The 12,864-nt window shown below is 36.7% G+C and overlaps 1 protein-coding gene across 5 annotated transcripts in view; it reads left to right on the top strand.

Moving 5' to 3' along the window:
* Positions 1-12,864, top strand: part of TAX1BP1 (Tax1 binding protein 1) — a 52,446-nt gene that overhangs the window by 29,406 nt on the left and 10,176 nt on the right. For 2 of the 5 annotated variants that reach the window (XM_064674216.1, XM_064674225.1), the window contains exons 6-13: positions 605-753; positions 879-969; positions 2,244-2,429; positions 5,396-5,623; positions 6,972-7,118; positions 8,311-8,404; positions 9,715-9,833; positions 11,021-11,146. In XM_064674216.1, coding sequence (XP_064530286.1) covers positions 605-753; positions 879-969; positions 2,244-2,429; positions 5,396-5,623; positions 6,972-7,118; positions 8,311-8,404; positions 9,715-9,833; positions 11,021-11,146 — 1,140 coding nt within the window. The remainder of the gene's footprint in view (positions 1-604; positions 754-878; positions 970-2,243; positions 2,430-5,395; positions 5,624-6,971; positions 7,119-8,310; positions 8,405-9,714; positions 9,834-11,020; positions 11,147-12,864) is intronic. The other 3 variants (XM_064674232.1, XM_064674239.1, XM_064674248.1) reach the window with 3 other exon arrangements.

Below are 12,864 nucleotides of genomic sequence, written 5' to 3'. Positions count from 1 at the left end.
TCTCAGCTTCCAATATCCAAGGCATAAATCCCATGATGGTTGCATGAGGTTCCATGAACTTTGTGAGACCATGTTCCAGCTAGGAGAATGTAGTGTAGTAACCAGCTCTAAATCATTAATTTAAATCAATAATTAATTTCCCCCTCTCCCCTTTTTATATCTCCTTTTGCCTGCAATTGTCTTTACTGTGTCTTGCTTGAGTGGTGTAATTAGACAAATGCAAGCTCTCCTTCTTTTCAAGTAAAAGTGAGTACAAAGAGAAATAGAAGTTCTTCATATTTTCTGAGCTAGACAGTTTGTTTGTTTGCCAAAAGGAAAGAGGCAAAAGATACGAAACGATTTTCTTTGTCCTGTACTCAGAAGTCTTTAGTAGTCTCTGTGTAACCAAGTGCACCAAAACAAACTCCTTATTGACCCCTTATTAATATATATGAATTGTGCATAGCAATATTCAATGTATATATTTATGTATACTTGAAATGGGCTTATCATACATTTTAAGGAAGAGATCTAATGACCATATTTTGGCATTAATTCAAATAGCATGTTGTACTTCTGAAGAATCACATTCTCAAATGACATCTATTTGCAATTTTCTTAAAAGAGTAATATTCAAGCGTCAGAAGCTCTTAAAAGGGAAAATGATGATTTGAAGAAGAAGCATGATGAAGCTGCTTCAAAAGTTCTCCAGCTTGAAGAAGATATCATGACAGTTACTCAAAAAGCCATTGCAAAAGAAACTGAGTTAGACAGGTACTTAGTCTTTTTGTTCCTTATCTTCCTTATTTTTTTTTTTCAAAGGTGAACTAACAATTTTTAATACATGCATGGCTTTTCTGTATTAATAGTTCTGTACCATTAATTTGTCAATGTTTTAGTCTGAAGGATAAACTGAAGAAAGTGATGCTTGAGAAGGAGCAACTTGAGTGTGTGTTAAAGACAGAAAAGGATGAAAAAGAACTTTATAAGGTAACTTTATTGCTTGTACCTGTATACGTTGGAATGAAGTGGTTCGAAATAAAGGAAATAATGTTTTATGGAGAAAAAACCCTGAATTTGTTAAGGAAAAAAGGAAATGGGTAACTTCTGTGAACAGATCTTTTGATAGTTATAGATGTTCTCATATAAAAATGAATGAGGAAACAGAATTTGAATTTATCCCATGATGTAAAAAGGTCCCTTAAGAAGGAGAATGGATCAGCAATTTGTTAAAGCACAGATACAGTAAAAAAAAATTATAGATACTAGTGAGAAAATTCTTTAGTTATACTCTGCATCAACCAGTAACTGGTCATCTTAACATACTTTTTTGTAAGTAAAATACTTCTTACTCATTTAAATTCTCTCTTCGGACTTTGTTTTCTAGACCCCTATTCTTGAATCTTGTGCATAATGCTGAGAAGCTTTAGTAGGTTCTATATTGCATTGACTTTTTTACTAGCATAGCTGATTTCTTTTGCTGGTACTGTGAGAAACCCATATATAAAATACAGTTTCTCCCTTCCCCCCCCCCCCCAATAATTATATGCTAAATAATAATGAAATTTTTAGATTTTATGAAACAAATCAAGTGTATTTAAAAGGTTATTTCTGTTCATAGGAAAATGTCATTATGTGACAGGCAGTATTAGATATACAACAGAAGTCATAAAATCTCAAAACATCTTTTACAAGCTTGAAACCCCTGGGTAAATAAGCAACGCAAATCTTCTAGTCTGAGTGGAAAACACTTGAGTGCGGCAGCTATCCATCTATCCTTTATTAGGCATAATAGGATATATTTGATGACATTTTTAAAACAGCTCTAGAGTTGCTGAAAGTAGTTTGCTGTTTTTGGAAATAAATACTGCTGATGTAGTCCTGTTTGCTTAGATAATTGTGGGCAGATACTACTAGAAGTTTAATTTCTCTTTAGTTTTCTTCAAGTCTTTTCTCTTTTGGTTATCCTTAGTCGTTCAGCGTTTGTGAAGAGAGGAGTGAATTCTGAATAGCTTAATTTGATGTGGAGAGAAATTAGGGCTTTAACTTCTAGCTGTGGAGTGGACCTGTTGTTAGATGATCATCCTGAAAGAATTCCCGCCAGAAAGTTTGGGCTGGAGGGCAGTGATATTACCAGATTTTTCTCTCTGCCTGTTCTAATCTGCCTCAGAGATAAATTAGAATTTAGTGAGCACTTAAATGAACAGGTGAACAGTAGTTCTCCTAATGTGGAAGAAGTTTGACATGTTTTAGCATCATTACAGATACACTTGAAGAATACAGAAATAGAAAACACCAAACTAGTAAAAGAAATCCAGACGTTTAAGAATTTGGATGCAAACAAAGAAAACATGATATCGTATTATAAAGAGGAGGTTGGCAGATTACAGCTATTGATAGCTGAAAAAGAAAGTATGAAGAAAGCTTTTTTGCTCTCCTCATCAAACAAGGTAAGCATTACTAATATAATTGGCCTGATTTAAATAAACATATCTAAGGTTATATGTGCTTAGCAAGAGAAAGGAAGAAGTTGAAGATATCACCAGGGTTTAGGCTAAAAGGCAGGAGAGTTATGGTATTCTCAGCAGATGCAAAAATTGAGCAAAAGACTGAATTCTGGTTTAGTTTTGCACCTTCTGAGCTTGTTGAGGTCTCTTACATGATGAACTTTGAGAATAACTATGTGTGAAAAAGTAATTTGTGAGCTCAGTAAAAGTGCATCAGTAAAAGTGGTGTGCTCCTCAGTTGCTTTTAGCTTCATGAAAAAGGAAAGGAGATTGAGGAAAAAAGTTCACAATGTAGCTGTCTTGTAACTGCAGAGGGCGATGGAGAAGAAAAGAGGAGACATGGAAAGATGTGCTGAAGGACTTGTTAAGTGACTGTACTGTCAAGCTACAATGATGTAAAGCCTAGAAGGATAGGATGCCATATGAACAGACTAAACTGACTGAGAACTCAGCAGTAAGAGTGACAGTAGGATTTTGAAGGAAGAGGTTACTTACTACACTATGTGGTAGCATTGTGGTTAGCAAGCAGTGTGGTGTAATAGGAGTGAAATTCCTGAGGAACTGATATCTATACTGTCCATGGTCCAGGTGGGTTTACTTCAGGCTAGTTGTAGTCTGTTGTTATGGATAGATATACTGGGTTTGTGTAGATTTTGGTAGTGGAGTGGCTGTAGGGGTGGCTTTTGTGAGAAGCTGCTAGAAGCTTCCTGTGAGAGAACCAATACAAGCCAATGCCTGACAGAGCCAATGCCAGTGGGCTCCAAGATGGACCCACCACTGGCCAAGGCTGAGCCTGTCCGTGATGGGGGTAGTGCCTCTGGGATAACAGATTTAAGAAGGATGGGTGGTGGACGGGGAAACTGTTTGAGAGCAATTGCAGCTGAAGAGAGGAGTGCGAACATGTGAGAGAAAGAACTCTGCAGATACCAGGGTTAGTGAAGGAAGGGAAAAGGTTGTTCCAGATGTTGGAGCAAAGGTTCCCCTGCAGCCCATGGTGAAGACCCTGGTGAGTCAGGCTGTTCCCCTGAAGCCCAGGGAGGTTAATGGTGCAGCAGAGATCCACCTGCAGCCTATAGAGGATCCCATGCCAGAGAAGGTGAATGTGCCTGACACGCTGTGACCCTGTGGGAAGCCCACAATGGAAGAGGTTTGCTGTTGGGACCTATGACCTCGCAGAGGACCCATACTGGAGCAGTCTGTTCCTGAAGGACTTCGCCCCGTGCATGGAACCCCACACTGGAATAGTTCATGAAGAACTGCAGCCTGTGGGAAGGACTAGCATTGAAGAAGTTTTAGAGGAGTGTCTCCCTTGGAAGAGACCCTACACTGGAGCAGAGGAGGAGTGTGAGGAGTACCCTCCTGATGAGAAAGGAGCGGCAGAGGCAGTGTGGGATGAACTGATCGCAGCCTCCATCCCTCCTATGATGCTGAGGAGGGAGATAGAGAATTCAGGAGTGAAGTTGAGCCTGGGAAGAAGGAAGGGGTTGGGGGGAAGATGAGTTAAAATTTGGTTTCATTTCTCAGTATTCTACTCTGATTTGCTTGGTAATACATTAAATTAATTTTTCCCCCAAGTTGAGTCTGTTTTTTCCACAACAGTAATTGCTTAGTGATCTTTGCCTGTCCTTGATATCCAAGCCTTTTATTATATTCTCCCTGAGTCCAGCTGAGGAGGAGAAGGATATAGCATCTTTGGTGAATGTCTGTCATCCACCCGGGGTAAACCCACAAAAGAATAACCATTAGGTATTTGTTCCTGATGTACATCATCCTTTTCCATTTCATCCAGAAGGAATGCAGTTTCTGTGCACTGAGATTGTTCTGTCCTCTGATCTACAGTGTGATAGGCAATAATGGAATTGACTGGGAGTTTTGCTTCACAAATGTGCTCTTGATCCAAACTAGAAAGTCAATTCGAGTCAATTCTTCGAGGCCAGCGTGGGAATATCAGATTATGCAAGCAACTTTATCTTGTGTATCGTGCCAGTCAGTCTTCTCATAGAAAAGCAATTTGGATCTCAAAAGAATACAAATTGTGTTAAAATAATGTGAGTTATGAATGTAAAATTTAAGTGGGAAAGTAGTGCTTTTGAGAATGGAAATAGCAAGACGATAAAAAGGACATGCTGTCTTAAAAAATTAACAAATAGTGGACTAGAGATACCTGGATTAATGTCTAGACTCAAGAATGAGATGATTATGGCATCAAGAAGCCCAGAGGCTGAGAGTACCTTATATAGTAGCTTTTTTTTTTATTAATTTTTTTGTAATCCTGGCCTCCTCTGAGCAATGAGAGGCTGGTAGTTCAGCTTAGTGACATGGCTCTTGGCCTGCCCTATGGAGCTGCAGCAGTGCTTAGTGCTGCATGCTGCAGCTTGCTCTTCATTACTTTTGTTCTCTGTTCTTTCCGATAAGCTTGTTGTGCAAGATCTTGGGAAATGGAGTGGTGAGAAGAACGTCCCAAAGCTGCTTGACAGTGTTGTGTGTCAACCAGTTGTAGGCATTTTAAAATCTCTTACTCTGTTGTTACCTGCTGTGTGTTACTGTGGGATGAACTTTGGTTTTGAACTGTAGTTCTACGGGGATAAGAAAAGATGTTCTGGAAAACAGAAAGACTATTTTTGGCATATATTTAAAGCTGAAAATCCAACAAAATTCCAGTCTAGAGAAAATAACCACATTTAAATTTGCCTTTATCTCATAGTAAAATATGTTTGCATGTCATTGTTGACAAAGAAGGCAAATGGGGAAAATGGTGCTTGTGTACTGACTTCTTGATTTAGTGGTTTTACTAAAGCCACCAGGAAAACTTGGTTTTTCTTTCAGATGTTTCTAATCCCTACACCGACCTCTATTTAAGCTTTGAATTAAAAGACGATGAGTTCTCTTCCATCTCTTCTCTTTCCTAGGAGGATGCAAGTATTTTAAAAGAGCAGCTTCGGAAAGCTGAAGATCAGATTCAGGCTAGCAAACAAGAAGCTGTTCTACTGTCAAAAGAGCTGAGTGATGCAGTAAATGTGCGAGATAAGACGATGGCAGATCTTCACAGTGCACGTCTGGAAAATGAAAAATTTAAAAAGCAACTTGCTGAAGCTTTAGCTGAACTTAAAAAAATCACAACTTTGAAAAATGAACAGGTAAATTGTCGATATTTAGTACTGAAGTTTATCTGTATTTATAAAACCTGTCAGAGCTGGCTTTACTGATGTTGGGGAATAAAATAGGTTTCTGGGTGATAAGTGCAAGTAATGATCAAATTCTCTTTTGACATTCAAGATACTACCTTAAATCAAGTGCATGTTAGCTGATTTGGAATGTTGGTAAGAAAGGAGGTTTCTGATACAACTCACATTGACTTCTCCCCTCATTATTTTCACAGAATAATGCAGTATTTACCTGTGTTATTTTGAATCTTCTCTCTTTTTTAATTCTATCATGTGAGCTACAGTCCCATTAAAATTAATTCAAATAGAAAAATGGATTGGTAGAGGTTTGTATTTTTTCATAATGTTCTTTCCTCATTGATGGATTCTCTTTAATTCTTATGAGTCCTTTCAATATTTGCGGTCAAAGTTAATTTGCTTTAGTACTTGTAAGTATAAAAATATTAATGTAATGGAAACCGCCTTGACTTTCTTAGTCTTGGATAAAAACCTAGTGAGCTAATGTAAGTTTCATCATTTTGACCTAAGTGAGCTTTCATTCTGGATCTTCCATGACTGCAACTGTATTGGATTAGTTTGCTACTAGGATTACTGTAATGATGTAACTGTTTGAAAAAAATATATTGAGCTGAACAGTAATTAAAACAGTGCTGTAAATATGAATTGAATAGTACAGCTGTCAAAAGAACTGTTATATTTGAAATATCAAAGAATTACATGGGTGTTTTTCCTAAGAATTTCAGATGTGTGCAATGTCTTTGAAATGCATCCTGAAGGAAGTAGCAGATCATCTGCTATGACTCAAGTTAACAGAAAGTGTTCTGAATATGGCATGTATCTAGTTGGCAAATGTGGTTTGCTTAGCTTGTCTTATCAGTGTTGCAGCTGAATGGAACCACTTCCAGTAGAAGTGTAGTGAGTGTGAGGGAATACAGTTGTGGTCTGTCCATTTTTGCCATGTGGCTGTACTTGTCTGTAAGATAGCTAGAGCACTTTCTGGAAGATATCCAGACTTTTCCTATGCATTCAGATTTTTCACACACATTAATCAGCCCATAGAATAAGAATCTTCTTTACCTGCCTCTGGTATTATACCAGTGCCTGTTTACTCCCTCAGTGTGTCCTGGTTGGAATGAAATTCAGCACAGATGCTGCCTCTCTGTGCTCTACTACTCTATTCCATTCCTTCTCACAAGAAAGGAGGTATTTCTTCAGAACTTACATGGAGCAATATGCTTTCTTTAATTGAGAAAAGGCTTTTTGGGAAATAGTGGTATTTGAACAAAAGGGAGAACAGTTTCTGATTTTTTTTTTTTTTAAGGAAACTTCAAATGCAGTGGAGCAGGAACTGCGCAGAGAAGTTGAAGATCTGAAGCTTCGTCTGCAAATGGCTGCTGACCATTACAAGGAAAAATTCAAAGAATGTCAAAAACTTCAAAAACAAGTAAACAAGTTTACAGAACAGGCAGTAAGTAGAACAAGAGAAATTGCACTTGCTTTTTTGGTAACATTTGAGCAACAATTTCCTTCTGCAAAAACTAATCCTTTTAAAAGGGGTTTAAATATGTGGTAAACAATGGCTCTTTAATTTAGCATATTCTTCCATAATTACTTCCAAATTACTTTTATGATTCTTGTTAGATAGTTGTCAAAACCAAGCATAGAATTTATAGTAGCTGGTGTGTGAAGAAACCTAATAAGAGTTTGGATGAACTTATAAGCAGTACATTGTTCAGGGAAGAATTTTGAAATTGAAGCATAATTACTACCTCTCTCCAGTACCACCACAAAAAAACAACAAAAAAACCCAAACCCAAAAGTGAGGGAAACCGAGAACTTGAAGGAGGATTTAAAAGTGAAGCGGGATGAAAGTTTCCACAACATTGTTGTATTCCATATGTATTTTGTATTCTTATAATTCTTCTAAGATTTGTTTCATAAATAAATGAGCCTTTTGCAATGACGATGTCTTAGACCACCTTAGTAACTGAATTTGTCAGCCAATTTCAGACTGATTCGAGAGCACATATTTTCAGTTGGAGAGGAGCTCAAGGGAAAAGGCCTGTGAGCAATGGCAAGATGTACAAATGTGAATTCTTAAGAATACCAGACTTAAGTATTTCTCTTATCCACAGAAAAAATGGCTAAGTTTTGATCCACAGATTGTTTAAAAAAGTCATCTTCTCATCCAGAAGGTCAATGGTGAATGAGAACATCTGTGGCTTTACCTTAAAAATTTTCCACATCTTTGGCAATGTTGTATTTCTTGTAGCAAACACCAGATTTCACTGCTTTCACACCAGAAGTCCAGCACTCACTCCTAATACAGACTCCATTTTTCTAATGGAATATTAGATATAAGTCGATGGATTTAAGTGTAACTGATTCTCTAGAAAATGAGATTTTTCTGGTAATTTGCTTAGAAATTACTGTTTCTAGGGAAAGAGAACTTTATCAAGTAAGATGATAAAATCCATAGTCTGAGGCAATTTCAGTGTTAGTAGAATTAAATGTTTTTGCATTTTTATTGTTACCTCTTGTTTTAATGAGCAGTTGCATTTAGTCCAATTTTGGAGCAAATGGTACTACAAGATATAACATTACTTTATGCATGGGCTTTCATTTAATTAAATACCAAACCAAAATTTCTTTTCACAAAGAAAATTGCAGGGCATCAACAGAAATCGACAGATGCATCTAACATTGAGACAGTGACTGCCGTCGTTACAAACAAAAAATTGTCTGCATCTCCAGGTATCAACAGCTTAAATTTTGTCTGTTTTTATCAGCCTGAAAGTGTTGTCTATGTGAAGTAATCACTGATAGTATTTATAGTATAAAGTAGATGCACTTTTTCTGTTTTAGTTAAAGGGATAATTAGAAATGTGAAGATTGATCTAAAAATCTTGTCTTTTATCAACTGGTAATGTTCATAAATAAGTTCATGTATCTTTTAAAAACAGGTCAGTTCTCTTTATTAATCTCAGTAGGACTGAACTCTTGCATTTCTGCTCAATAGTTAACACAGATGGTTTTGCCAAGCTAATAATTAATTAAAAAAAAAAATCCATGGTTTCAGTTTGTGTACAATAGCACAGTAATCTTGCAGTCATGTTATCATGACTATCCACTGTAGCATTCTACTGTAAAATCTAATCCAATTGAAAGTTCTGATTATGTGATGGCAAGATCAAGTCTACCACCTGTTTTCATGTTTTATAGGCAGTAATGGTTTATTAGAAAATGTTTAAGTTTATAATTTTTATGAACTATTAAGTTATTACAAAAATAATCTTCTAAAACTTAGACATGTAATAGGTTAAAACTAAAGAAGAAATCCTTCACTATGAGAGTGGTGAGGCATTGGAACAGGCTTCCCAGTGGAATTGTGGATGCCCCATCTCTGGGGTGTTAAAGGCCAGGTTGGATGGGGTTCTAGGCAACCTGGTCTAGTGGAAGATGTTCCTGCCCACAGCGGGGGGTGGTTGGAACTAGATGATCTTTAAGATCCTTTCCAACCGAAACCGTTCAATGTTTTTATTATTCAGTTTGAATTGATAAATGCTAGTAAATGCTGAATATTTTTTTTTCATTACTTTATAATTCACAGATTCTTGCTGTTTGTAGAGGCTGTAGGTTGTAATTTCTGTAATTTCCTGCTGTCTAAAGTAAATACAGTAAAAGTGTTTCTTTAAACATACAATCCCAGCAAGCTCAGTTATAATATGGGACGAAGTGGTTTGCTGAGGCAGTTCATATTTTTATATAAGAATAAAATATTAAGAATGATATCATAACATATTCTGCTGTTTATTTTTTTTTTTTTTGAAAGTAGATGTATGTGTGTATTTATGTTCATCTCCAGTGCGTAGAACTGAACACAGACATGCCAGTAGGATTGCTGATCTTATGTAGCACTGGCCACGTTATGTGGATTGTCTTGGTTAACCATTTGCTTGGATAACATGGGGCACTGTCAAATTTGGTCTGTCATCTCTCTTATACAAACTTTATTTATGGAACAAAAAAAATCAGTACTCTTGTTTTTTCTTCAATGTTCGCAGTTAGCCCCATTTCATCCGACATTGTTTCGGAATTCGCGGTAAAGGAACAAGTACGTGAAATGAATAAAGAAATTGCTGAGAGAGCAGAGAAGTATAAGAAATGCAAGCAAATGTTGGCAGTAAGTAAACGGCTTCTTCAGAAAGCTGAACAAAATGTAGCTATAGGTGCTAGGTCTTAAAATCGCAAAGCCTACCCAGCTGAGTTGCCTTCCTTGTTTGTGTGATACACTGTGATTAGGGTAAAAATCTTAACATTAGAAAACACATTTTTATTAAGTCAGCTCCTGACTACCTGTGGTGTTAGAGAGTCGAGACAAGGATCCCTCAGGAAAACACAGGTGCAGTAAAACAAATGAGCAAAACAAGTATGCTTAAAGTTGTGAATGGTTTATATTCTTACGTAAAGTGTAATAAATAAACCAAATACAGCATGTTGTTGAAAGCCAGCTGATGTTTGGAATAAGTATAGCAGGGTTGATCTGATATGCTGTCCTAGTGTAGTAACTTCTCCATATCTGTCATGGCTTTTACAGTGATCTGACATCTGAGTGGGCTCAGTCATACCTTATGTAGCAGACCAAAGTTGGCAAGGGTAGTGCTCTGGCCACAGTAGTAATACTCTTGAAAAGAATAATACTCTTCAAATATCAGTACCCGTCAGTCTTAACTTGATTTTCATTTAAGCAGTTTGGGTGTGTGTATGATGGAGTATTGTATCAGTGATGCTGGTGAAAAGTTGACAACAGTTTAAGAAACGCTTTCTGGGTGTCGTCTTGTCTCTTTTCATAGTTTCTTTTATTTATCACAATGATATGATTCTATTGTAATAAGTTCTCCAGGAGGTAATAACTGTCCTGTAATTCTGCTCATAACCCTGTCCATGGAGAGCCTGCATTGGCTTCTGCTGGCTATTTCTTCCATACTGATGTTTGAGGAAAGCTTTGCCTTTGACCTTCTGGATGAAAGATATTTAGGTTGTAAAAGTTGCTTGGGGAAAGGTTTTGTATTGAAGTGAGATACTTAAAAGAGTAATCATGAGTAGTAGTATTAGGGTTCAGAGAAACTTGAAACCATGAAGCTAAAGAGGAATATCAGCTTGTTGAAAAGTCAAGAAAAAAAAAGCATATATACAATATTCAGTGGTCTTGACCCCTTCAAAGTCTGGAGTCAGGCTTGATTTCTTGGAGAAACCATTTTTAAATGGTCTCGTTCTAAAAGCATAGTTAACATGGTGACCTTGTTGGGGGCGGGAGGGGAAATCTTTTAAAATTATAAATATTTAATGCCATGGTATAAACTGCTTTAGGAAGAGAAGATGAAATGCAGTGTTTATGCTGATGAACTGGCTAAACTGGAGCTGAAGTGGAAAGAACAAGTGAAAATCAATGAGGGTATAAAATTGCAGCTAGCAGCAATGGACGATCAGTATAAAGTAAGTTACATATTTTGTTTATGACAATGAATGGTTACCTATTCTTAACATGGTTGCTTATTTCTGATAGTTCAAGTAATGAAGAATTTTAATGAAGAAAGCACACTGATTATATTTTTGCTGTTAATAGAAACTCTGGTTTGCACTTATTGAAGCAACAGAGTCTTGTAATGCTTTTTTAAAAGTAAGAGAGATCTGCTAAGTATACTCCCAGATGGCTATTAGTCTTTTAATACTGTCGGTTTAGACAAACCTCTAAATGACTTTAATCTTGTATTAAGGGAAAAAAGGGCAAGAGAGTTCTATTTTCCTGCTGCTTACTGTAATACTAACAGGAATATTGATTGGTGTGTTTGTCTGAAATCTTCATATTGCATGTAGCACTGCCAGGGTAATAATGTCTAATGCATTTTATATGAATTAACTAGAGAGACAGAAGATGAATGATACATGGTTTTTAAAATAATCATGTGATTATTCAATTTGGAGGATCTCAGCTATAGTCTTGGTAGAGTGAGGTAACACATTCACCAGGAAGTCAAGCATAATGGGCAGCTTTAGCTTACAAGAGGCCTTAATCTTTGAGGTTACCTGATAGTAATGCTTATGTTGAATTAGCTTTTTAGGTCAGTAGGGATGAGATAAGAGTAACAAATGTCTGTAAGACCAGCTTTTATGCTCGTTCTCAGCATAATGGTGATAGTGCTGTTGACAGGATAGTTGCACATTTTGCCCATTGTGATGAGCAATGAACTGAACTGGGACTGCATTGGTTCTACTATGAACCCTTTTTCGTTAGAAATTACAGCACTTCCTGTTTATAAAATGCTAAATTACTTTACAGTTTGTTTAAGCACTTTGTAGGCCATCTTTTTCTGACACCAAAGTTCTAATTTCAATTTTATAAAGTGCACAATTCTTTCCAACTTATTTTCTTTTACTAATTAGCAATGATCAGTTGTAATGCATAATTCAGTGTGAAATAAGTTTAACTTCTCAACAGCAGGCATAATAAATAATTAGTTCCAGAATTCAAAACGTTTTGACTGCAATTAAAAACTTGTTATCATTCAGGGGAGTGCAGGTGGTGGAATAAAAGTGAGTTTTTCTTCCCCAGTCAGAAGATTTTGCTCCCTTGACCTGAGCTAGGAGAGGGAATTTCAGAATTAAAAAGAAATTGATATGTAATTATGCCAAGCATTGCGCACAGATGTTAGAAAAACGAGGGAGAGGCAATCTCCAAAGTAACTAGAATACAAATAAACCAGCCTTTTGTAGAGAAAAATTATTTAAATCATCATTTTGAAGCAAGGAAGAATTATGTAATGTGTCAGTTTTACCTCCTCCCAGAGCACCCAATAGAGACACGAGGTAGATGTTTGTCAAAGAAATTTCGTTTCTTTGAGGTAGGAGGACGTTTTGGTTCTCTCAGTTCTGTGGTGAGACGTAAGAGCTGGAGAGATGTGAATGAAATAAATCACTGAAATGCCAACAGATTTCTTCAGAAATAATGAGATGAGGCTTGCAAACCTTCAGCTATTTCTGGGCAGTGATGTCCCTCCTGCCATTAGTGTCACTGATACTGATCCTCATTTTTAGCATAGAATTTTATCATTCCACAACTGTTTTCTGCAATTGGCAAGAAAAGGCTGCTAATGTGCAGCTGTTATCCAGCAGATAAACTTTGTGAGAATTGTTGGGTTTGATTTGCAGTAGTG

This window comes from Pseudopipra pipra, chromosome 1, assembly GCF_036250125.1.
Source record: "Pseudopipra pipra isolate bDixPip1 chromosome 1, bDixPip1.hap1, whole genome shotgun sequence".
Taxonomy (NCBI): Eukaryota; Metazoa; Chordata; class Aves; order Passeriformes; family Pipridae; genus Pseudopipra; species Pseudopipra pipra.
This window is presented reverse-complemented; position numbering and strand designations above follow the sequence as displayed.